General features: G+C 52.4%; 1 protein-coding gene across 1 annotated transcript in view; it reads right to left on the reverse strand.

The window, feature by feature from the left end:
- The window catches only part of CAMTA1 (calmodulin binding transcription activator 1), a 947,832-nt gene that overhangs the window by 272,085 nt on the left and 649,149 nt on the right, over positions 1 to 26,598 (reverse strand). Inside the window, exon 6 of the mRNA XM_068985655.1 lies at positions 6,947 to 7,018. Coding sequence (XP_068841756.1) covers positions 6,947 to 7,018 — 72 coding nt within the window. The remainder of the gene's footprint in view (positions 1 to 6,946; positions 7,019 to 26,598) is intronic.

Below are 26,598 nucleotides of genomic sequence, written 5' to 3' on the forward strand. Positions count from 1 at the left end.
ATCAGGATGCCCTGCGGAGATCTAACCTGGAGCTGATGGGGTTGAATTGTCCGTGATCCATGGGGCGCTTGCTGCAGGCCAGGAGCTGGGCTCCCTTTTCATGTGTTCTGTTTCATTTATAGGGAATTCTTACAACAGCCCTGAGCAGTCCACACCATCCTCGGCCCCATTTTACTGATGAGGAAACTGGGATTCAGAGAAATGAGGTAAACTGGCTGGCATCACGGAGCTAATGACCCCACCCCACTATTTTAAGGGGTTCAAATGAACACTATCGCAAACCTCTGTCCACTCAGTGCTCTGGGCGGGCACTAAAAGGGCAGTATGTGGGGCACGTACTGCATGTCCCCCTCCCGGACACCCCCCACCCCACCTCACCCCAGCTTTGCCACTTCAGGGAAGCGATGACATTGGAAGACCCTTCCTGGGGAGCTGGAGGCAGTGAGCTCAGAGAGAGGCCCTCACGTCCACAGTCAGGTCTGTGCCGATGGACAGAGCTATGCCCTGAGGCCCCAAGGGTGTGGTGTCGGGACACAGCACTGGCCCCATGAGGTGCCCCAGTCCCAGGCCGGGAGGGGAGGCCGGGGCCCACAGCCTGCTCCCCCTGCCCACGGGCGGTGCCTGCAGGGCTGCCCAGATGCCCTTGGGGGCCCGAAGGCCTTGTTCAGAGGAGAAGAGGCCCCAGGGGCTCTGGTGAGAGCCACATGAGGTGGGAAAGGTCCCTCTAAAGGAAGGCAGGGCTCCCTTGGGACATGCTGGGGTCCAGGCCTGTATCTGGTGCTGTGAGCAGACGGCCTTCTCTGGGGCCCTGTCTGTCCACCTGTGAAGCTTCAGAGATCTGGTTCACCTGGGGGACCATGGGCCACTGCCCCTGCCCCTTGCCAGCAGCCACCCTGGGAGTCCCCTCCTCCTGGCAGAAGGAATGCCCTCCTCACAGGCTCCCTGCTCTGGTTCCTCTGCAGTTCTGCTATCAGGATGGGGTGGACGGAAATTGACCATGCAGAGGAGGAAAGGCCAACAGGGGGCCCACAATCCAACAAAAGGAGTAAGAGCTTCAGTTGGACCCCCTAGGTCTTGCAGGCAGGTGGGGAAGTGGTTCTCATGGGCATTTTTCAGGGGACCCTGGGCTCGAGCAAGAATGGGGGCCTCCCCCATCCTGGAAGGCAGTCAGTCCTGTGGTGGAGCTTCCCTCCTCTCCAGGAGTGGGGAGGGTTTGGGGGCCAGGGCAGCCTGCAGTGAGCCCCCTCGGTGAGCTGGCTTCACCCCATCACCCCTGCACTCCTCTGTGATGACTCTGCACTCACTGTTTCTGTGGTGGCTGGGGTGGCAAAGCTCAAGGTCAGACTGGAAGCAGTGAAGTTGGGGGTGAAGGCAGGTGCCCCCTTCCCTGGCTGCATGACCTGGGACCAGATGCTCAAAGCTGTCTTTGCTCACAGACTTAGAGAACTGAACTCGTGGCTGCTGAGGATGGGGGGAAGAATGGGGGAAGGGAGTTTGGGATCGACATGTCCACACTGCTATATTTAAAATGGATAACCAACAAGGACCTACTGTATAGCACAGGGAACTCTGCTCAGTGTAATGTGGCAGCCTGGATGGGAGGGGAGTTTGGGGGAGAATGGATACATGTATATGTGTGGCTGAGATCCTTCACTGTCCACCTGAAACTATCACACATTGTTAATTGGTTATACCCCAGTAGAGCACTGAAGAATTGATGCTTTTGAACTGTGGTGTTGGAGAAGACTCTTGAGAGTCCCTTGGACTGCAAGGATATCCAACCAGTCCATTCTGAAGGAGATCAACCCTGGGATTTCTTTGGAAGGAATGATGCTAAAGCTGAAGCTCCAGCACCTTGGCCACCTCATGCGAAGAGCTGACTCATTGGAGAAGACTTTGATGCTGGGAGGGATTGGGGGCAGGAGGAGAAGGGGACGACAGAGGATGAGATGGCTGGATGGCATCACTGACTCGATGGACATGAATCTGAGTGAACTCTGAGAGTTGGTGATGGACAGGGAGGCCTGGCGTGCTGTGATTCATGGGGTCACAAAGAGTCAGACACGACTGAGCGACTGAACTGAACTGAATTGAACTTTGGCTCCCTGATGTGAAGAGCTGACTCCCTGGAAAAGACCCTGATGCTGGGAAAGATTGAGAGCAGGAGGAGACGTGGGTGACAGAGGATGAGATGGTTGGATGGCATCACTGACTCAATGAACATGAGTGTGAGATGGGGAAGGACAGGGAAGCCTGGTGTGCTGAAATCCAAGGGGTTGCAAAGAGTCAGACATGACCTAGCGACTGGACAACAACAATGCAAAATAAAAAGTTTTAAAAAGCTGTTTTTAGCGCCTCCCAACAAGAAGGGTAACAATGGCACTCCAGGGAGTCAGAGATGGGTGCCCTAGAGCTGGTCTCCTGGAGGACAGGAGGCTGGTGGTGGGGGTCAGGTGTACTGCCCAGTGGGAAGTCGGTCCATAGGGGCCTGGCTGTGTGGCCCCAGATTCCCATGTTTAGGGTTGTCAGGGCAAAGCTAGAACCCCGCTCCTGCTTACAACCCACATGTCCTAGAACTGGGAACCCGAATGTCTGCCATTCTCAGGGGTCTAGGAGCCCACAGTCCCAAGGTTCCCCCCAAAACCCAGGGTCCTTGTATTTGCCCAGCAGCGCCCAGGGTCCTGCAGGCCTTGGTGTGAGCTGCCAGTGTGGCCAGGGAGCAGCCCTTGCTGCCTCCACCCTGGTGAGCTGGTCTCGACAGCCGCATAGCCCCGAATGAATGGCGGTGGCAGACACACAGGGACACACCCCCTGCTTCACTTGAGCACGGAAAACATTCATTAAGCATTTTAGAGGACAAGGGCAAAAAGAAAAACACTCATTAGAAGCAGAAATAGTTTCCAAATGAGCCATACAGAATCTGCTGGCAAGTCTGGCCTAGAGTGGGGGCCTGGCCTCCTGGGGGAGCAGGCAGGGGGAGGAGAGCACAGAAGGGGGCATGTGGGACCCAGGAGGAGGCAGGGAGGCCAGAGCCTAAGCACTGGAAGATTCCCAAACAGGAGAGGCCACAGTGGCAGAGATGGTGGTTGATGCCCCTTGCTGTCTGGCCCAGGCAGCAGCTGGGACCACACTTCCGTGGCCCCAGCAAGACTCAAGGCCTGGGCAGCTGCAGCGATAATCATGTTAAATGCCGTGGGAGGCAGAGCAAGGAGGAGCAGGGAGGCCTGATCCCAGCCCAGCTCCATCGCTGACCAGCTGGGTGACCCTGGGGTCTCACCTTGACCTCTCTGGGCCTCAGCATCTATCTAGGAAATGCAGCGGCTGAGCTGGGGGCAGCCTATGAGGGCCTTGCCAGCTGGGACACATGGAGCCCTCGGTGGTGCTAGTGATGTGAGGAGCGTAGGTGGGGCCGGCCAGGGGCAGGGGCTTCTCTAGGTCCCAGGGCAACCCCCCAAAGGCCTTGGAGAAGTAGCCTGAGCTTGGGTCCTCTGGGGGTCTCGAGACGCTGCCCATGCAGGTGGCCATGTGGTGCCTGCAGAGCACGGCAATGACCTTACGCGCCCTCCACTCCAGGGGAGGACTCTGGTTCCTCAGTGTCTGTCGGCTCACATCTTCATAAAATATTTATCAGCAATGGAGAGAGAGGGGTGTCACACCCTCCCTGAAGCCAGGTCACAGGGAAACTGGGCGCCGCGCCAACTCCTGTCCTTCCCTCACTCCTGCTCCCCGATGCTCTGCTTCTAGCTGGGGCAGCCACCTCTGTGCAGGCTCTGACGTGCTGCCCCTCCCCTGTCCTGGCCGCAGAGTGTGGTAACAGGGGGGACATGCTGGGCCCTCTTGATCGTGCTGGGCACTCGGGGCAGACGGAGGAGGCAGGTGGCTCCCTCAGGAAGGTGACGGTCTGGCGGGAGAGGAAAACCAGGCCCGTGTGGGTGGGGTCCCCATAGTGCTGAGAGGCCTTGGAATTAGCCATGTCACTTTGAGGCTCTCAGAGGCAGGAGTGAGCTCGCAGAGGCTGCCTGACAGGAGACGGCCACTCAGCCAGCACGGCAGCTGCTGGACGGGTAGGGCTGCTTCCAAAGGAAACTCTCCTTTATCCAGAAGCCCACTTTCCCTCCTTTCTTGTCCTCCAAGCTCCCTTCCTTTCATGGGGGCCCCCCACCCCAGCCAGCCTGCTCACCTGGGCAGTGGGGCTTGAGGGGCATGGCTGCTCATTGCTCCCTTCGCCAGCAGCATGTCACGGGTCCCCTAAGGGATCCACTGACTTCTTTGTTGCCGTTTTGGCACCAAGCTCCTCCTTTCTCAGCTCTCATCCCATCAGTGCCCTGATACCTTCACTCCCACCTAAGCCTTTATCTTGGTAATTGGTATCAGAGGAAAACTTGGGCTGATTTCCATCTGAGCCAGTGTCTCATGGCTTCTTTCCTATTTAACAGCAGAGGAATTAAACCTGGCCACGCATCATTGTCCTGGTGGTGTAATTAGCATCAGAACAACTGCCCTGAGCTGGGCAACTGCCGCACTCATTCTGGGGCTTCACACAGGCCCGGCACTGTGCCTATCGCTTTGGTTTTTGCTTCTTAACCTCCTCCCACCTGGGGATGACTGGGCACAGGAGCCCCTCACCACATCCATGTACATCCTCACTTTGTCACCTGCTCACAGAAACAAGAATGATGTTTGAGGACACAGAGGAGAAGGTGAAGAGACAGTCCCCCAGGGACCAGGAGAGAAGGGCTCAGATCAGCCTTGGAGAAACCAGATCATGTGATCCTGGCCTTTGGGGAGACTCGGGTTCCCTGGCAGCCGAAAGGTAGCAAAGCCCAGAGGCATGTGGGTAACCCCAGGTACATTACCAGCACACAGTGGCTAGGACTGGAGTGCAAGGGAGGGGAGGGCTAGACAGAGGAGCAGGATCCCTCCTGCTTCTTTCCTGGCCCCACGAGAAAGGTGAGGGCAGCCCAGTCTAACAGTGAGCCTGCTCCAGGGGCCTGAGTGACTGGAATCCAATTTGGGAAGCAATTGGCTCAGACTTCACGGCTGCCTGGAGATGTCTGAGATCATGGAAGGAGAGGGAAGGAGATCCACCGAAATTTAAAAGCCACCAAAGCCTGAGGGAATGGAGACAGGGGTGCAAGAGAAGGGCCTGGAGGAGAGGGAGCAGCCGGGGAGAGCAGGCAGCTGTGGCTGCCGGACGGGCTGGCTGGCAGAAAGTTGGCTCTGGGGATGCTGTGCTAACAGGAGGACAGTGGTCAGGCCGGGCAGAGGAAAGAGGTACTCTGATGGGGCCTGAAACTGGAAAACACCAACACGGGACCTGGGGCATTGGAGACCCAGGAATGAGGTCACGAGGCTGCTTGGGGTGAGAGTGATTCTCTGGCAGCCATAGTGCAACCCTGCGGACAAAGCACTTTCCAACTCTACCAGATCTCTGCTCTCAAGGAGGAACCCACACCCCACCCCTGAAGCTGCATAGAAGACCCTTTGCAAGATGGAGAAATGCCTTGGGTCCATTCTTAGTTACAAGACCTGGAAAGGATCACCCCAGGACCATGTTGAAGGTCCCTTTCACAAGGACAGAGGGCTGAGCAATTAGAGAGGCAGGTGTTACTATGCCAACATCCAAGGGGGACAAACCCCGGGAAGTTGACCCTGGTCAAGGTGTCGAGGAAGTTGTGTCTGCAAATTAGCACCTCCTCCCTTGGACAGCCTCAGGTGCTACCCATTAATGAATGTATTGAACCACAGACAATTATTTCTGGGGACTAAAGAGAACAGAAGTGTGTGAAGGCAAGGGGCTTGATTCGTGGAAGTAAGGCAGATCTGATGGGCAGAGGCCTTGGTCTAGGTGTGGACGCTGAGGCTGCTCTGTGCCTAGAAGACATCTTCCAGGCGGCCTTCCCTGGAACTAGCTGCCCTTCTGCATTCCATGGCATGCGCAACTCTCTTCTCTCAGAACACGTGCCATGAGCAGTGGGGGGCTTGCTTTCCTATCTGCTGGACTCCTTCCAAGTGCATCCTCCAGGTCGGGGAGATCCCCAAACCCCTGGGACCCAGGCTAACTTGAACCAAAGTGGATGCAGGAAGTAAGACCTATGGAGGGAAAGGCCAGAGGCAGCAATTCCTGGGCAGAGGCAGTAGCAAGAAGTTGCAGTGATGCAGACAGGGCCCCCCAGGGAACAGATTCTACAGAGAGCGGCTGAAAATCACAGGACAGGGTTTGGAAAGGACCCAGGTCCAGGCTGACTGGGTGGATCCCTCAGACCCTCTCATACAGCAACACCTTCTACTAGGCAAGAAGATCATCAACACAACCAATCTGCCAGAGGCTGGGCGGCCTCAGGGCTGTGCATCAGCACCATGGACAGAGGATCCAGGAGCCAGGCTTCGGCTTGGAGCTTCTGGATGGCTCCTCCACTCCTCTCTCCACACTGCTCCCCAGCAGACATCACAAATCGATTACAGAGCCCCTTCCCCGAGTGCCAGGGGCTCCTGCTCTGCCAACAACCGTCCCAATCAATCCGACAGCCAAAGGTGTGACTCTGGAAGCCGATTTTACACACGTGCCGACGACAACAAACTCACGTGAGAAAACAAACGTGGTTTTCAGCCAAAAGGCTTTTCTCAGTCAGGGGCACAGTGCCCAGCCTTCCCTGTCCTCATTCGAAGGAAACTGAGGTACCCTGGAAACACCTGGCGGGATTTTACCCTCACGAGGCAGGCAAGGACTCTCCCCTGCCAGTTTCTCCTTTTCCTGGTAACTGACATTGCAATGGGCCAACTGCACAGCTGGCCTCAGTGCCACATGTCAACATCCCCAAGGAAAGCTGACCGGGGCGCCTGGGCCTGAGGCCGCCGCACGCAGGAGCCCCGCCCGACTCAGCCCCCTCCACAGACCCTTCCCCAGTACCAGAGGCGGAAGAAGAATCCAGTCCCAGCCACCTACCTGAAGGAGCCAGTAGCACCTCCGGTGGAAGGTGGGGATGATGGAGGAATGGACATAGCAGCCGTACAAGCACTAGGGAGAGAGGAAAAACGAGAATTCAGTTGGAAAGAGGGAAAGGAGGGACAGAGAACAGCGAAGGAGCGAGAAAGGGCCACGCACACTGCCACCACCCCAGGGAGACGGAGGGGTGCTTGCCTCCATGTCTGGCTCTAGGACCAAGGGTAAGGTCTGGGATACACCTAAGAAGCATAGTTGGGACACCCCAGTGGGCAAACACGGATGGACAGCTGGGGTGCTCACCCTTGTGGGGCCATGGGGACACGTGGGAACCCAGACAAGGCAGGGGCCAGGAGAATGCACAGAGGTGTACATGATGCCCATCACTTTAGGGCAGTTACCCTGGGAGTTACCCTGGAGCTCATGCAGAGAGTCTAGGTTAAGACCCTTTGGTGTTCGGGGTGGGACTGAACAGACACACATTCCAGACCTTTCCTGGCCAAGGAGAGTCCTCCCTGGCGGCCCTGGCTGGGAGGAACTTGAAGGCTGGGGGCTGGGGAGAGGCAGCACTCCCTCAGACTAACCTCTGGAGCCTGAGACCTCTTGTGTACACCCCCCACTTTCTGGTTTTTATTTAGTTTTCTATTCATACTTGTGCTTGTTACAAGTATCAACCTGCATCTTTTACAGATGGATCCGGTTTCAGAAAACAGCTCGAGCCAGGATGGAGAAGGTAGGCGAGGATTCAAGTTCAGGAACAGCAGAGAGAGGGGACATGAGGAGGGACAGCTCTCATGGGGCTTGTCTCTCAGACCCAGGCGAGCTGACCAGGACTGGGGGAGGGGCACAAGGCAGGACAGCACATCGTGTCGAGGGCGCTGTGGGGGCCTGCCTACCGGTAGGGGTGAGGAAAAAGGAGCTAATGAGAACAGTCAGATCCCTCCTGTAATTGAACTCTCAGAGTCTGAGCGGGGGGAAATTGGTCTTTTCTTTTGGAGCCTCCAATTCCAAATTAGAATGAACTCCTTCTATTTTCTTTGGAGTTCCCCTAGCTTCCCAAAGAACAGGTTCCAGAAGGGGCAGAAAGAGAAGGCAGGCCACAGAGCCTCAGAGGACGAAGGACAGGAAGGTGTTCCCCTCCCCTCTCACCGAAGTCCCCCAACACCCACATCAACTCTGCAGAGAGCAATGGCCATCAGCTCTGCGTTCACAGCTTTCATCAGTTATTTTTCACACCCTCAAAAAGACCAAGTGCAATTTGGTTCAACTAGGAGTCCATTTGAGCCCTGCCTGTCTGATTAGCAGAGCTGAAAGAGAAATCATTTTGGACTATGGGACTCTGGCTGCAAGAAAATCAGATTTCCAATATGTTAGAACTTTTACAGATTGCTGTCAGCTGGGACTTAAGCCCTGTACAAACCAAACAAACAAAGCGGAAATTAATTTAAACGATTCCCTTGCAATTCTTGCCCACAAAATGTGTATTTATTATTAAGAAGGCAATATTCTTTTCTGACTTTTCTGGTTTTCAATAAACTGTGTTTCTTTCTTAAAAAACAAAAACAGAAACAAAAACAGAACAAAACTATTTTTTTGATAGCTCATTCCTTCCTGCCAAAGGAGCCTCGTGTCTGGACAGTTTCTATGAGCGCTTGGTTGCAGTGGAGGAGCAAGCCACCTGAAACTTACATCAGCCCCTTCATTTGGATGCTGCGTGTCCTTGTGGGCAGTTTCATTGCTTTCAGTCAGGCCATGAGTCGGATGGAGGGAGGCATAAACTGTTAGGAGAAGTCTCTCCCTCTCTTTGAAATGAAAGCCTCTTTTTGCACTGTACATCCTCTCGAGAGTTTGCAACGACTGCCCTTCTTCACCTGTCTCTTTCTCTTTCCACCGCTTTTCTTTGAACTTGAAAAGAACATGGCCGTTTGCAGCACCATCTGCCCCTCCATTAACTGCATTCTGTCTGGGTTGGTCTGCAGCATCCTTGCACCAAATGCTAGGTAATCACTGAGAGCTTACCAAACACCTACTGTGTTTCCCCCCCATGAGAGCATGGCCCCTCTCCCCAGCCATCCCAGCACTCCCTTCTTGGGCACCCTCCCCTATCCTGAACCATCCAGAACCATCCAATAAACAGAGTGATGTTAAAAAGAAAAATCTCCGTTTCTACATCAAGGCTCATGCATTTTAATCAGAGGAACCCTCGGGGCCTCACTCAGAACCTAGTTAGTCTATTTTTAGATGTTACTCCAACCACCCTGGTGATCTGATGTCTCTGGTCTCCGCAGATGAGAAGCACGATCTTAGAAAGGTGGGAGAGAGACACCCTGGACAAGAACAGCTGCGTCAAATGGCATCGAGGGACGAAGCTCCCCAGGGAGCCCCAAGGACTCAAGAAGCCTGAAGGCATTAGACAGTCCTGCTGGACAGTGTTGCCCTGCCTAGCACACCAGTCACTCCATAGCTGACTTGTCTATCTGTATTTCCTGGAAGGGAGCTCCTGGCAGGCAGGACCTTTCAATGAAGGTGGCCCATAGTTCCCCCAAACAGCACCCTCAGAACATTGGTCTCGACAGCCTGGTGCAGGGCAAGACCCAGAGACAACACATGTATAATTCTGCTTGTGAGGACTTCCCTGGCAGTCCAGTGGTTAAGACTCTGAGTTCACAATGCAGGGGGGCCTGGGTTCGACCCCTGATCAGAGAACTAGATTCTGCACGCCACACCTGAAAGACCTCACATGTTGCAACTAAGACTTGGTGCACCCAAATAAATACTATTAAAAAGGGGGGGCTAGTTTTCAAGGAAAACTGACAAGTGTTGGAAAGCTGTCTGGAGGGAGGCTTCTGGTGCCTGGTCTTAGTGAACTAGGGCCAGCAAGGGATGGATTTCAGAACAAGGCATCCTGCTCATGGGGGGAGACCTGCCATCCACCTGCTGGGAGGGCTCTCCTCCAGCCCAGCTGCAAAGTGGGCACCATCCTCTCTCTGTCTCCTGGGCAGCTGTGAGGGCTGATTTCACATTTCTACAGGACATTCTGAGGAGCTCATAAGACCCCCAAGAGAAGACACACAGAAAGCGGAAGGTTGCTGAGTTCTGGATCTGGGCTGGCAGTAGAAATCTCCATGTCCTCAGCATAGGAATGGTGTGGGATGCCCAGGAGTGGGGTCCATCCACTCAAGCTGGTTTCGGCAGCACAGAGCCGTGCCTGCTGGCTCAGACAGGTGGAGCAGACAAGGTGTGAATTCACAGATTCTCTGACCAGCGGGTACGTGCCATGCCAGGCTGCCTCACTGCATGCCTATACACCTTGCAGCTCCAAACCACCCATGGCCCCATCCTGGTCCAGGCTCCCTGGCCGGTTCCCATGGTCACCATCATCCTCACACTACAGCCTTCCTGCCTGTTTTCAGTCCGCATGACAGAGTCATCCCCAAGCCAATCATGGATTAATTGCACACAGCATATCAAATCCATTCCTTTAACCACTAATCAAAAAAGCCATCGCATTTTTCTGTTAGTCATCTGTGTAGTACCAGCTCCTGGTGCTTTTTGATTAGGCTCTGGGGGTCCCCTGGGGGTGGTCCCTGGGTTGAGGTTTGCATTTGGGGGCTGTGACATGATGGCGGGGGAGAGTTCCATTCGGGGCTGGTGGGTGCTGCTGAGTGTGTGTGTATATGTGTGTGTGTGTATATGTGTGAGCGCAAGGGATGGGTGCACCTGTGTGTGGGGGTGTTTGCAGGAAAGGACACACTGGGCCCCTTGTTTATGTGCACCACATAAAACAAGGAAAGAAAAAGAGAAAACAACTAGCTATTTATAGGAAATGCAGGCGAACATCACCCTTTAGATGAAAGTAATGCTCAAATTAGTTATATTCGAAAAATTAAGGTATGACAGTTTCCCTTTCACATGACAGTTGAGCAAGGAAGAGTTTTTTTCTTAAATATTCAAAATTGCTTATGTGACACTATAGGCTGTTTTCTTCTTTTATTTTCTTAAATAAAGAGGAAAGATACAATTACAGGGGAAACCAATAGCAGACAAGAACTCCCTTCACTTCGAAATATATGTTTTGGAAAGGGATGTTTCTGAAGGCAGTGTCAGCCTCAAATCTCCTCAAAGGGATTTTTTTTTTTTCCCAACAGACTCAGCTGCCCGGGGTCCCACAGGTGCCAGACGGTTCATCAGGGCTCAACATCCAGTGGCCTCAGTGGACCAAGAAGGGAATGTCTCAGGTGGTGAGATGTTTATTGCTGGGCATGGGGACTGGAGGGTGGGCCCCCTTCCCGTCCAGCTCTCAAAGGCTGCTTCTCCGTCTCTGTCTCCAACTGTTTCTCTCCAACAGGAGCTCAGCCCCTCCCACCCCCCATGGTTTCTTCCACTCTTGGCTTCTGCTCTAGAAAGCGGTTGCCTCGCTGTTCGCAAGCCGACCTAGTGCTTCCCACTTCCACGTGTTCCCTTGTACAGTCCCACACCCCAGGGTGGGCTCTGTCCTCTCCTGTGCAAACTCCACCCTTCCTGAGTCGATCTCAGGTCCTCCCTCCTCCACAGAGACTCTCCTGATGCAGCCAGTGGCAGGAATCCCTGGAAATGACCCCTCTGGAGGCAGGGGGCAGCAGGAGAGGTGGGCTGTGCCTCAGGGCATTAGACAGCCCCTCTGCCATCCAGTGTTCCCATCAGCAGCTCACCTATCACAGGGATTGGCAGACTTTGCAAAGAGCCAGAAGTAGATATCCTCAGCCTTGTGAGTCAGGTGGTCTCCGCTATCGCTGCTCAGCTATGTTCTGGGGGGCAAAAACAGCTTAGATGACAGGTAATGAATGTGTCCCCAAACTTTATTTATGGACACTGGAATTTAAATTTTGCATAATTTTCACCTGTCATGAATATCATTCTTCTTTGGATTTTTTCCCAACCATTAAAAAAAAAAAATGTAAAGACCACTCTTTAACATCAGAGTAATCCAACTCTATGCCCCAACCACTGATGCCAAAAAAGCTAAAGCTGACCAATTCTATGAAGACCTACAAGACCTTCTAGAATTAATACCAAAAAAGATGTCCTCTTCATTATAGGGGATTGAGATGCAAAAGTAGGAAGTCAAGAGATACCTGGAATAACAGGCAAGTTTGGCCTTAGAGTACAAAATGAAGCAGTGCAAAGGCTAATAGAATTTTGTCAAGATAATGCATTGGTCATAGCAAACACCCTTTCCAACAACCCAAGAGACGACTCTACACATGGGCATCACCAGATGATCAATACTGAAATCAAATTGATTATGTTTTTTTTTACAGCTGAAGATGGAGCTCTATACAGTCAACAACAACAAGACCTGGAGCTGACTGTGCCTCAGATCATCAGCTTGGTATTGCAAAATTCAGGTTTATATTGAAGAAAGTAGGGAAAACTACTAGGCCATTCAGGTATGACCTAAATCAAATCCCTATGATTATATAGTGGAGATGATGAGCAGATTCAAGGGATTAGACCTGGTAGAGTGCCTGAATATCTATGGATGGAGGTTCATAACAGGAGGTTATGGAGGGGTTTTTTTGACCAAAACCATACCAAAGAAAAAGAAATGCAAGAAGGCAAAGTGGTTGTTTGAGGAGATTCTACAAATAGCTGAGGAAAGAAGAGATGTGAAAGACAAGGGAGAAAGGAAAAGATAAATTCAACCGAGTGCAGGGTTCCAGAGAATAGTAAGGAGAGATAAGCCTGTCTTAAATGAACAATGCAAAGAAATAGAGGGAAACAATAGAATTGAAAAGATATGAGATCTCTTCAAGAAAACTAGAGATATCTAAGGAACATTCATGAAGGATGGGCATGATAAATGACAGAAACAGTAAGGACCTAACAGAAGCAGAAGAGATTAAGAAGAGATTAAGAAGAGATGGCAAGAATACACAGAAGAAATACACACAAAAAAGGTCTTAATGACCCAGATAACCATGATGGAAACCTAAAAAAGGTCAATTTTCATTTCAATCCCAAAGAAAAGCAAAGTCAAAGAATGTTCCAACTACTGTACAATTGTGCTCATTTCACATGCTAGCAAGGTTATGCTCAAAATCCTTCAAGCTAGGCTTCAGCAGTAAACTGAGAACTTCCAGATCTACAAACTGGATTTCGAAGAGGCAGAGGAACCAGAGATCAAATTGCAAACATTTATTGGATCGTGGAGACCATAAGGAAATACCAGAAAAACTTCTACTTCTGCTTCATTGACTATGCTAAAGCTTTTGACTGTGTGGATCACAACAAACTGTGGAAAATTCTTAAAGAGATGGGAGTACAGATCACTTTACTTGTCTCCTGAGAAATCTGTATATGGGTCAAGAAGCAACAATTAGAATTGGACATGGAACAATGGACTGGTTCAAAACTAGGAAAGGAGTACAACAAGGCTGTATATTGTCACCTCTGTTATTTAATTTATGCAGAGTACATCACGCAAAATGCCAGGCTGGATGAATTACAAGCTGGAATCAAGATTGCTAGGAGAAACATCAACAATCTCAGATATGCAGACAATACCACTCTACTGGCAGAAAGTGAAGAGGAACTCTTGATAAGGGTGAGAGAGTGAAGAAGCTGGTTTGAAACTCAACATTCAAAAAACTAGGATCATGGCATCCAGTCCTATCACTTCATGGCAAGTAGAATGGAAAAAGTGTAACCAGTGACAGATTTTCTTTTCTTGTGCTCCAAAATGACTGTAGCCATGAAATTAAAAGACATTTGCTCCTTGGAAGGGAAGCTATGACAAACCTAGACAGTGTGTTAGAAAGAAGAGGAATCATTTTACCAATGAGGATCCAAATAGTCAAAGCTATGACTTTTCTAGTAGTCTTGTATGGATGTGAGTTGGACCATAAAGAAGGCTGAGCACTGAAGAATTGATGCTTCCAAACTATGGCACTGGAGAAGACTCTTGAGAGTCCCTTGGACTGCAAGACTATCAGACCAGTCCATCCTAAAGGAAACCAGTCCTGAATATTCATTGGAAGGACTGTTGCTGAAGCTGAAGCTCCAATACTTTGGCCACCTGAAGTGAAGAACTGACTCATTGGAAAAGACCCTGATGCTGGACAAGATTGAAGGCAGGAGGAGAAGGGGATGACAGAGGATGAGATGGTTGGATGGCATCACCAACTCAATGAACATGAGTTTGAGCAGGCTCTGGGAGTTGGTGATGGACAGAGAAGTCTGGTGTGCTGCAGTCCCTGCAGTTGCAAAGAGTCGGACATGACTTAGCAACTGAACAACCACAACAACTGAATATATTACACCTCCCCAGCATCGTCCACAGGAAGCTCAGAGGATCTGATTGTCTTTCAAACTGGACTCAGTTGTGGAAGTGTGTTTTGGGGGCCAGAGTGAGACATGCATCTCCTAGGTGTGAGATCAACAGACACTCGGGCACCGTGCTTGGCATAGAGGATGTCCTGGCATGTAACAGGCGTTCAGTGAGAACAACGCTTCCTTTCCTGGTCAAGCATCTTCATTTTATGAACTAAGCAGAATTCAGTGAAATAAAGTAAGGGCACAGCAGCCAGAGCAGGACTGGAGAGGTGAAGCTGCTTTTCATACCCATGGCCTTGATCACCTATGAAATTTCTTCTTTGGGCAAGACCTTTGCATTCTGCTCTTTGGGGGCCCCTCCCTCAGGAGGCAGGGAACCCCCCAAAGCCAAAGCCTGCTCTTGACCTCCTCCTCTGGGGAAACTTGAGCCCAGAATCTTATCCTGTGGACTGTGGGAATGCACATCCCTAGCATCGAGAGATAGGCCTCTCTAGAGGAGGGCATCACAGTTAGGAGAATTTGTTCAAATTCAAATTATGTAGAATGAAATAAACTAGAAATTAGAAATTCCAGTTTCTTGGCACTAGGCTCATTTCAAGTGCTCACAGGAGTCAGTGGCTGCCCATTATCACGGAAAGTTCTATTGGACCCTGAGGTTCAGAGAACATGAGCAGGGGCCCAGTTCAGAGATGCACAGTGGGGGCCCCTGGAACCTATCCCTGGACCCAAGATTAGGAGAAGCTATGGTCTGGGGGAAGAAGTGGAGGCTGGGGTGTTGGGGGCAGCTCCACTTTGGGGGGCTGGAATGTTTGATGGTTGGTGCTCACAGTGAGTGAATCCCTGAGTCCCTGTGTTCAACGCAGAAAAGCTCACTCCCCAGCTTCTCCCCCTGCCTCCCATCTCCCCACCAAAGCCTCCTTTAACATAGAGATAATACCTACTGTGTCCCCAGACTAGGGTGTTTACAGCTAATCTCCATCTCTGTCTTTATGGGGCTTCCCAGGTGGCTCAGCTGTAAAGAATCCACCTGCCAGTGCATGAGATGCAGGTTTGATCCCTGGTCAGGAAGATCCCTGGAGAAGGGAATGGCTACCCACTTCAGTATTCTTGCCTGGGAAATTCCATGGACAGATGAGGCTGGTGGGCTACAGCCCATGAGGTCACAAAAGAGTCGGACACGACCGAGGGACCAAAAGACAACAATCCTCCCTATGAGGGTCCCCCTGCCACCTCCTCTGCAAACAGTCCTGCACTAGCCCCCAGCAGCCAGGCCACCAGCGGGGGCGGGAGAGAGAGCTGGGTTAGGCTTGTGGCCCACATGCCTCCTCAGTGGCCTGGTCTCAGGTCCCCCAGTGGCTTTGCCTGTCTCTCCCTGGGGAGACGAATATCTCCACAGGGGAATCAGAGTACAGATTTTAAGTGCCTGGTTTCTCTCACACTTGAATCTGATGCACACACGACAAAGATGAAGAGATTTAATGGTAAAGGGGCTTCCCAGGAGACTCGGGGGGTAAAGAATCCACCTGCCAATGCAGGACAGCAGAAGACACGGGTTTGATCCCTGGAAGGGGAAGATCCCCTGGAGGAGGGCATGGCAACCCACTCCGGTATTCTTGCCAGGAGAATCCCATGGAGAGAGGAGCCTGGCAGGCTCCAGTCCATGGGGTCGCAAAGAGTCAAGACACGAGCGAAGTGACTGAGCATGCGCACATGATGGAAAGGTGGCAGAAGGAAAAGAGATAACAGGAGGGAAGGGAGAATCCACTGAGATGAAGAGTTCATCCTGCTCTGAAGCAATGACAGGGCAGAGCCATTCATCCAGAATACTCCGGGCAGGGCAGATGAATTTTCCAGTTCTGGTGTCTGATATGGTGACGGCCACACTCGAAAGTCGCCTGGGTCGGGCTGGGCCTTGGCTCCCAGGTAATAGGAGGGAGTGTAAACCTCACTCCACACTGTCTGCTCTGTGCCTGGCCTGCACCCTTGCCTCCAGGACCTCCAGTCCTGTGGTTGAGAGAGAGGATTTGGTTTGTATTAATCTAAGATTAGACTAAATGATTCAATTCGCAGGCTGCCTGCAAAAGCACAGGGCCTCAGAACTTGTTAAATAGCGAATTGCTTTAAAATTAGTTTGAGCTAAATGGATTGCAGTCTGATTCGGTCTCCGGGATTGGGTGACGGGAGAGACCTGGAATATTAGATCATCATTGACTGGGCCTCCAGCCCCACACCTCTCCTAAGAAGATCTCTGACGGCACCTCTCAGAACCCAAACCCCTGTGTGCAGATGTGCAAATAGGGTCTCAGAGATGTCAACACCTTGTCCAGGGTCACAGGGTGTGTCCTCGGAGCTGGGGTGATTGAGGGGCAGAGAGAAATTGATGTGGGGACAACAAATTGCCACCCCGCCCAGATGGGCAGCATGCAGGAGAGAACAGGGTATTGCCTGGCAGGCCCAGTGCATGTGCGACCTCACCCCATTGTCCTGCAGGAAGTGCCTGTAGCCCCCAGTCCCTGGAGACAGGAGAGGACCCCCCCACCCCTCAACCCTCCCCCAGGCACCTGCGCTGGCGGAGCTCAGAGGAGGGCGCATAGGATGGTGGGGTGGCACCTTGGGCAAGAAGAAAGCACCACGGAGACCCTCCAGGTGGGGGCTCTGTTGGGGGGAGGACAGGGGGGCTGTAGCCTGGGGCAAGGAGGGAGGCAGTGCCTCCCACCCCCACTTCAGGCTTCATGGACCCCGGGTCTGGGTGGGGAGTGGCGAGAAACACAGGCAGTGGATCTTGGAGAAAGGTGCTCAGTTTTCACTCTGGAAAGTTCTAGGCTATCTTCACAGCACAGGCCCTTTCAGTTGCTATAAAGGAACCTGAAGAGGAAGTGAGGGGTAGAGATAAGGGATGAGGGGATGCTGTGTGTTCTGGGAAGTCCCCTCACTGCTGGCCTTTTCCAGGGACTGGAGAGGAGACAGTCCTGACCTGGGGCCACCCCGCAGCATCAAACCCACCTGCCTCCGCTCACCTGGGCCGCCATCCCATGGGGAGGTTGAGCATTTGCGGGAGGAACCCATCTAAATTGAGCCGCTGCAGCCTAACCATGACATGAGTGAGGAGGGTGATAAAAATTAAATGAATTTTTAGATAAAAAGGCATAAAAATCATGTTTAAAGATATAAATAAAATCCCTCAGAGCCTCGGCTTTATTGTTTTTGGGGGTTTCCAGGATTAATAAATTAGTGGGCATAAAATGGAATAATGGCTAACAATTGATAATAAGGTAAATTTGGATTTAGGGAAGGAGTTGATCTGAGTCATGAATCTCCAGCTGGAAGCCAGGGCAGGTGGGAGGGGCCGTGGGTTTAACCCTCTGTGGTCTCTGCCAGCGTCTGTTCCCATACGTGACCCCAAGGGTAGAGCCTCTGCTGGGGGTCTGTCCAGGTATTTGGCCACTCTCACCTGCCCCCTTTCTCATCTCCTGGGGACTCTGAGCTGGGTCTGTGGTCTCCTCTCCTTCTCCCCATCCCCAGCATTTGTCAAACTGCTCTGGGAAACCAGGTCACCCAGGGCGTTTCTGTGTCTCAGAAGTCCCTTCTGGCACCTGGTCCCCAGGGCCCCCACGAGGGCGTTCATTCACCTCTTTTCCCACTGGGTGCACCGGGCAGCACCCCACACCCAGCCAGCAGCAGCAGGAACGCCTCTCTGTCTCTTTCTCCCTCTCCTCTCTCTCCCTCTCTCCTTCTCTCTCTCCCTCTCTCTCTCCATAGTCTGATCTGGTTACCTTCCCACTCTGAAGTTCCTGTTCTTTTAGCCTGTTTCACTGTGTCTGGGCTTTTTTTTATTCCAAATACTTCCTAAGAGTACTGGGCATAAATAATAAATAAATAAAGTGAAATTTCCTCTCTCTCATCAAAGTGCATTGCTGAGACCTGTTTCTTGGAGCCCAGCCAGGTGGCTGGAACGGATCCGGAACGTGGTTTACACTGATCGCGGCCTCCTTCCCCTGCTCTGTCCCTTCGTCCCCTTCCTGCTGCTTTCCACCAGTGGTTTCAGAGCCCCCGCATTGCCCACGGGCCCCCACCTGCACCGAGTGGGGACCCTGAGGAGGAAAATGAACTCCTACAAGCAATTCTCGGTCTGGCTGGTGTGCCCCTTGCCCACTGATCTGTTTAGCTTGACACATCATAACTGGATCTTGCTGCTTTTAGACCATGTGGTGACTAATTAGAGGGGAGGGTCACTGAGCCTCTGTAGAGGGCTGGGGGCTGCATCCCTGGTGCAGGAAGCTTTCCGTGTGCATTCCCGGATAGCTGGCCTTGCCCTTCTCATCTTGCATGCCTTGGTCCCCTGTTTTCAGAAGGGAGGACACCGGGAGCTCACCCCATAGCCTCCAGAAGACATTCAGATGTTAAGAGCTGTCCAAAACTCAAACGGCCCTGTGACGACTGCCCCGCTCAGCACACACAGGGCTGGCACTTTGGCTGTAATTACCGCTTTGCTCTGGAGCCTGCTAGAACTCAGCTCCCAGCGCCGCCCCATCCAGGCACCCGTGACACCATCCTGGAACCCAGGGCTCCCTTCAACACACGCAGCTGCTCGCAGCCAGGGAGTCCAGGCAAGGAATTCTTGCGTAAAGCAGCCGATGGGGTTTTGTTTATTACGAAGCTGGAGGAAAATGCCAGGACTCTGTCTGGCTATGTTAATGCAAGGCTGGGCTCCCTGCCAAGACATTAAGTGGAATCGAATTCCTGAAACCAGCTTTAATCAGCAGATTTTTAAGGTTAGAATTACTCTCTCCTCTCAAAGCCTTGCCAAGGTTAATTCGGGCCTGAGAATGCAGAATTAATGGGCTGGACAGAGGGAATTGGCCCTTTCCTGGTTTTTTCTCAAGTTCACAAAACATTCCTACAAAAGAGAGAGGGCAGTGGGGCAGTGCCCAGCTGTGCAAGGAGCTCCCAGCATCAGGAGATAGATCAGGGGCAGTGTCAGAAACGCTCACAAATCAGAATCACACCAATGGCTGGATCTGGCCGAAGAGAGACGCCAGGATGGGCAAGGAGTGGGGCCCATAGGAAGCTGAGGGACCCACCAAGCAAGGCGAGCTCAACCACACCCTGGCCCCTGGAAACAAATGTGTTAAGGACGTCTATGGACCTAACAGAAGCAGAAGATGTTAAGAAAAGGTGGCAACAATACACAAAAGAACTGTACAAAAAAGATCTTCATGACCCAGATAACCATGATGGTATGCTCACTCACCTAGAGCCAGATATCCTGGAATGTGAAGTCAAGTGGGCCTTAGGAAGCATCACTACGAACAAAGCGAGTGGAGGTGATGGAATTCCAGGTGGCTATTTCAAATCCTAAAAGATGATGCTGTGAAAGTGCTGAACTCAATAGGCCAGTAAATTTGGAAAACTCAGCAGTGGCCATAGGACTGGAAAAGGTCAGTTTTCATTCCAATGCCAAAGAAAGGCAATGCCAAAGAATGTACAAACTACCACACAGTTGCACTCATCTCACACGCTAGCAAAGTAATGCTCAAAATTCTCCAAGTGAGGCTTCAGTAGTACATGAACTGAGAACTTCCATATGTTCCAGCTGGTTTTAGAAAAGGCAGAGGAACCAGAGATCAAATTGCCAACATCTGCTGGATCATCGAAAAAGCAAGAGAGTTCCAGAAAAACATCTACTGCTGTTACATTGACTACACTAAAGCCTTTGACTGTGTGGATCACAACAAACTATGGAAAACTCTTGAAGAGATGGGAATACCAGACCATCTTACCTGCCTCCTGAGAAATCTGTATGCAGGTCAAGAAGCAACAGTTAGAACCAGACATGGAACAATGGACTGGTTCCAAATTGGGAAAGGAGTACGTCAAGGCTGTATATTGTCACCCTGCTTATTTAACTTCTATGAAGAGTACATCATGAGAAACGCTGGGCTGGAGGAAGCACAAGCTGGAATTAAGATTGCCTGAAGAAATATCAATAACCTCAGATATGCAGATGACACCACCCTTATGGCAGAAAGTGCAAAGGAACTATAGAGTCTCTTGATAAAAGTGAAAGAGGAGCATGAAAAAGCTGACTTAAAACTCAACATTCAAAAAATTAAGATCCTGGCATCCGGTCCCATCACTTCATGGCAAATAGACGGGGAAGCAATGGAAACAGTGAGAAACTTTATTTTCTTGGGCTCCAAAATCACTGCAGATGGTGACTGCAGCCATGAAATTAAAAGACTCTTGCTCCTTGGAAGAAAAGCTATGATGAACCTAGACAGCATATTAAAAAGCAGAGACATTAGTTTGCCGACAAAGGTCCATCTAGTTAAAGCTATGGTTTTTCCAGTAATCATGTATGGATGTAAGAGTTGGACCATAAAGAAAGCTAAGTGCTGAAGAATTGATGCTTTTGAACTGTGGTGTTGGAGAAAATTCCTGAGAGTCCCTTGGACTGCAAGAAGATCAAACCAGTCAATCCTAAAGGAAATCAGTCCTGAATATTCATTGAAAGGACTGATGCTGAAGCTGAAGCTCCAACACTTGACTGAACTGAAAATGCTCTCAGTGCCTCCCGGAGCCCTCTGCCCTAGCGGCATTCGTTGTTGTTCAGTCACTATGCCGTGTCTGACTCTTTGCAACCCCATGGACTGCAGCACACCAGGCTCCTCTGCCCTCCACTATCTTCTGAATTTTGTTCAAATTCATGTCCATTGACTTGGTGATGCTATCTGGCCATCTCATCCTCTGTCACCCTCTTCACCTTTTGCCTTCAATCTTTCCCAGCCTCAGGGTCTGGAGAAGGACATGGTAAGCTACTCCTGTATTCTTGCCTGGAGAACCCCATGGTGGCATTTAGCAGCCTATGAACATTGCCTGCACCACTGGTCTTCCTGAGCATTGATTTCTTGATCTGATCCACATCCTTCTTGGATGATCTGGGGGAGGGCGTGGGTGTTGGAGCCAGACCTGGGTTGGAAACTCACGTGTATGTCTGGAGTCATAGGACAGTGACTAGGGTGGGGTGAAGTGGAGGTGGGGTCAGGATGGACTGGGTGACTTTGAATCTCAACGTCCTGGTGAGTGCAAGACAGATGACAATGATCCCAGTCCTGCAGCTTTGTTGGACTATGTGTGCCCTGTCACTCCGTTGTGTCTGGCTCTTTGTGACCCTATGAACCGTAGCCCACCAGACTGCTCTGTCCATGGGATTCTCCAGGCAAGAATACTGGAGTGGGTGGCCATTTCCTTCTTGTTGGTCTGAATGAGGATTAAATAACAATGTGTGTGCAGTGATGGACACATAGGAGGTCTTCAGTAAACACTGGTTCCCCCGGTTTCCCCAGGTACGCCCTCCTCCTGCCATCTCAGGGTGCTCTTCCACACAGATAACATCTCACCTGCCCTCCTCCCTGGGATCACAGAGGCTCAACCTCAGCGCCCCTGACAGCTCGGGGCAGCTACACGGTGGAGACCCCCACTCAGGTTGTGTGTGGAGGCATCACCCTCATCATTTCTCTCCAACTTCCACAAATATTCAGGGCTCATTTTAAAATAAGCAGCAGAGGCTGAGCTTCCTAGAACTGGCCAAAATGGAAATGGAAGAGGGAGGGGCTAGAGTCAGGAAGGAACTCTGGGGCCCTGGAGCCAGAAGTCTGCCCCACAGGAATGAGTGCTAAGACCCACCTGTTGGCTGGGGGAAAAGTCAGAGCCTCTGGGATTCTGTCCAGGTTTCCCTTGACATTCCCAGTTTTCCTCAAGATGGGCTGGACTGACCTTTATGGAACAGATCACGTGCCAGGACACACTCCTTCGCCGGGGCCTGGCTATGTGGGTCAGGCTGCAGGGTCGGGGGAGGCCTGGGGGAGCAAAGACCCCGCAGCAGCCCCCAGGGCAGACAAAACTCCTGCCTGCCTCTCCTTCTCTCTCTTAAGGTGGGGGCTTCTGCCCCCACAGCCAACCCCCCCTCTCCTGCCTGTAAGTCTGCTCTGCAGGCATTGCCTTCTACTCTGGAGGGAGGAGGGCAAAGTGGCCAAGGCCAGACCATTGGTCAGAGTGCTGCCCACACATCAGGGACCACCGCGCGGAGGAGGCCGCGCAGGGCCAGCAGACCCCCAGGGCACACCTCGGAAACGGCCCCACAGAACCTTCCTCGCCCATCACCCCACCCCAAACCTGCCAGCTCCCTCCTGTCAGCCCCTCTGCTCTGCCTGTGTGAACTTCTTCACCTGGCTGGCTTCACGGGCCCCCAGCCCCTGCCCCACAGGTAAGAATCTAACAGTCCCTTCACTACTGTGAATCCAGAGGTGGCCGCCCCTTCTGCAGGATAAAGGCCTATTCACTGCCTGCCCACTGTGGGCTGGGTCCCGCTTACTCTGTCTCGTTTCTCAGCACCCACCAGCCCATACTAGCTCCTTGAATAGTGAGTGTCCACTGCTTCCTTGGAGCCTGGCAGTACCAGGTGATTGCAAGGCTATTCAAACATCTCTCGGAACCTTAGAGAAACTGTCCTGTTCCTCAAAAAGTTAAACGTAGAATTAGCATACGATCTACCAATTCCACTCGCAGATATGTACCCAAGGAACTGCAAAAGGTTCTCAAGCCAGCGTACGTACACTCGTGCTTACGGCAACGCTCTTCACGAAAGATGGAAACAGTCACGTGGCCATCCGTGGAGGCACAGACAAGCTCCACGTGGCACAGTCACACTGAGGAATGTGGTTTGGCCATAAAAAGGAACGACGCAGTGATACATGTTACAGCTTGGATGGACCTCGCAAACAGTGCTCTGACGGAGAGAACCAGACCCCGAAGGTCACAGACCGAATGATTTCTTTTGTAGGAAATATCCAGATCTGGCAAATCCATGGAGTCAGAAAGCAGATGGGTGTTTACCAGGGCCCGGGGATGGAGGATGCGGAGTGATCACTGACGAGTACGGGGCTTCTCTGCGGGCGATGAAGATGCTTTGGAACTAGACAGAAGCCCTGACTGCACAACACTGTGGAGGGAGTAGGTTCAGAATTGTCCACGTGAAAATGGTTCATTCTTGTGGACACAGTAGGGGAAGGAGAGAGTGGGACGAATAGAATAGCATTGAAACATACATGTTACCATGTGTAAAACAGACAGCCAGTGGGAATTTGTTGTAAGAAAGGGAGCTCAAACCGGGTGCTCTGTGACAACCTAGAGGGGTGGGATGGGATGGGAGGTGGGAGAGAGCTTCAAGAGGGAAGAGAGATACATACTGATTCATGTTGTTGTTTGGCAGAAACCAACACAGCATTGTAAAGCAATTATCCTCCAATTAAAAAGTTCTGTGAACTTCAATTTAAAAAAACAAACTAAAATAGTGGCCCAGGCACAGACACGGGACAGGGAGCCCACTACACCCCTTCCCCGGTGCCACTGCCTCAGCTCCAGGACCTCAGAGGATGAAGGAGAGACCGACCCACCTGTGAGGCCACCTGGCCAGTTGACGCGCTAGCTGAGCACCGACGCGTGCCGGGCTCTGTTTGAAGTGCTAGGGTTTCCATGGAGGCCCGGACAAGGCTGACCCAGCCTCGGGCTGAGATCCTGGAGTGCGGGCTGGGTCACCCTCTCTGGCTGGCTCCCTGCCCAGCACCTGCTATCCGATCTCAGCCCCAAAGTCGAGCTGCCCCGCCTCTCTGTATCTCTTATCCATCACTTTCTGAAAGGTTCGGCTGCTCAGCGAGGCTGTTCCCTCCTCCTGGGTGTGATGTGACCCTCTATATTCCCTCTGCTGACCCTCCACCCCCTTGCCCTGTGACTGCCCTGGCCTGGTAATGGGGAGGGACCTGGAATAGCCTGTTGCTGGGACCTGGCTCGGAGGAAACCAGGAAACCAGGGTTGCAGGGGAGGAACATGGGATGTCTGGGGGCAGGGACTCCTTATGCTGGAGCTCTCTGGGCTGAGGGTCCGCCCAAACTCAATCCCCTACACCAGCCATGCCAGGAGCCTGCACAGAGAAGGCAGGCAGGCATGGAGGCCTTCCGCCCCTTTGAAAAACCTCTTAAGGGGGTTTGGCCTCCCATTTCTCTGTGCCTCCTAATCCTGGCACTGAATGTTCTAGAAAAGCTGTTTGGGCAGAGGACAAAAGGAGGAAATATCCCTCAGGAGACATGGAGCCTGAGCTTTGGAGAAGGAGGGGCGTCCTGCGGTTGGTACCTCCAGGGTGGGGTCCAGACCCCCTCAGGCAGTGTCGCAGCAGGGAAGGTGGCCAACTGGTGCTGGTGAGGCCCACGCAGGGTGGAGCCTAGGGGCTGAGCTGCTCTGGGTGGTCCAGGCAGCCGTGGTCGCTCTACATACTGTGATCTGCAGCCCTGGAAACTGGCCTTCTGAAAGCCCGCCCTGTAAGTTCTAAGAGTGCAATCTGCAAGAGAACATTCTGTAAGCGTCTCTGCCCTGGAGGAGAGCAGGGGGCGCAGGGGGCAGACTGGGACTGGCTCCACACTTGAACAGGCCAAGGCGGGAGGACGATCTCCCCGAACCAGGAGTCTGAGCACAGAGATGAGGGGTCTCAAGGCTCAGTGTCGGGTACTTAACCCTAGCAGTGGATCCTCCGTGCATTGAAGCCCCGCCCTGCCAGGACCTCTGTAATTACACCTGCTTCTCCCAAGCAAGCGAGCGCCTTCACCAGCTCCCCCTATCTGGAGAAATAAGTGATTGTCCTGAAGCCTCAGGAGGGAAGTTCCCTGGGGGTGGGGGCTGCAAGCTGGATTCTTACTGTGAGATGTAGACACCCTACATTTAGCTGCCCTCTCTGGGCCCCACAGAGGGGCTCTTGGGTGGGGGAGGGGCTCTCCCCCCACCCCTGCATTCTACCTGCTTCGTGATGGATCTTCTTGGTTGAGAGAGAGAGAATGCAATATTTTAAAGTGTGTAATGACATGCAGGCTGCATGTGGTACAAATTTCCTGGATGTATAAAATGGGAAAGAAACAGGTTTTCTGTCGCCTGCAACTATTCGGCAGCGTTAAAATATGACTCTTTGGAATCCAATATTCTGCTAACCTGCACAGGGCAGTATTGAATCTTGCAGGCAGTTGGGGGAATAGGGGAGGGGCACAGGGGGGCACTCACAGCCCCAGGCACCTGTGGCTAATTCAATCCCACCTGTCTTCAGCTCTGCATCTGTGCTGCCTGCGAGGCCAGCGGGCAGCAGCGGCTCCCTTCTCGCCTACCATGCTCCTCCAGTCCAGAGGCAGAGCTGAGGCTTCGGGGTCCTGCTTTGCCTCCTGCTGCTGCTGCAAACAGAACTCTTGCGTGACATCACACTTAGCTCTGCACTCAGCTCAGCTACTGGGGTCATCTCTCTGGGATCGTGTGTCTCTGGCCACTGTTGCCCGAGCAAGTGACACTGCACGCCGGCTCACAATGGACACTCAAGGTGGGGTATTAGCATCCATCCCACTTGGAGGATGGCCCAAGCCTCAGAGGAGCCAGGACTTGTCCAAGTTCACAGGGATTCTGCCCCAGCGCTTGCTGGGTAGCCTCAAAGCTGGTGCTGAGTAGCTGCTGGGCCGAATGGTGGGACTTCACTCTTAGTCCGTCTCCAGGCAGAACTCCCAGCCATATGGGTTGTGTGCTGGCAAGGCCAGAACCGGGACCACTGCTCTGTTTCACCCCTTAGCTACTTCTCCATTTCAAAGCATGGAGTCAGAGGCCTTTCTCAGCCAGAAGCTGCTCTGAGAGAGGAGCTGGTGTTTACTCAGGCCTGTTTTCTAGGAGAAGAAAGAGGCCTTGAAATGGCGGGGTAGAGCCCAGCGGTGGCCTTGCCTGTCCTAGGAGCGCACTAACTGCATCCTCGCTCAGCCCCACGAGGGCCAGCCTGCCTCTCCTGCTAATTCTGTCTTCCCTGGTGACAGGCGGGGGTCGGGGAAAATGCCAGTGGCCACCTCCCCCTTCCACTCCTCCCTGCCCCCCATTTTGGGTGCAGCTTCAGGTTAAGAAACCCGAGTCCCATCCTGATGAGAGATCCAGGCTGGCATCAATCATTTCAGCAGCCCTGTGGCATCCAGAGACTCCATGCCCCTGGACAGAGCCTCTTCAACAGTTTTCCTTAAAAACAGGTGAACCAGCATCTTCCTGGCGCAGCAGCACCTTCAGGCCATTGCCCTGAGCCTTTGGCCCCACCACTGTCACACACTCCCTGGTTCCAGACAGGCCATGCTGAGATCAACAGTCACACAGCTTACTGCTTTGTTTGGGGAAATGTTTTGCTTCTCTACCTTGGAGCCATTTTCCATCCATGGGTGGATGGAAGAGCAAAACAGCCCGGATGGCAGAGCAAGCAGGGCAGGCAAAGGCCTGCCAAGGGG

This window comes from Capricornis sumatraensis, chromosome 14 (assembly GCF_032405125.1).
Source record: "Capricornis sumatraensis isolate serow.1 chromosome 14, serow.2, whole genome shotgun sequence".
In the NCBI taxonomy this organism is placed as follows: domain Eukaryota; kingdom Metazoa; phylum Chordata; class Mammalia; order Artiodactyla; family Bovidae; genus Capricornis; species Capricornis sumatraensis.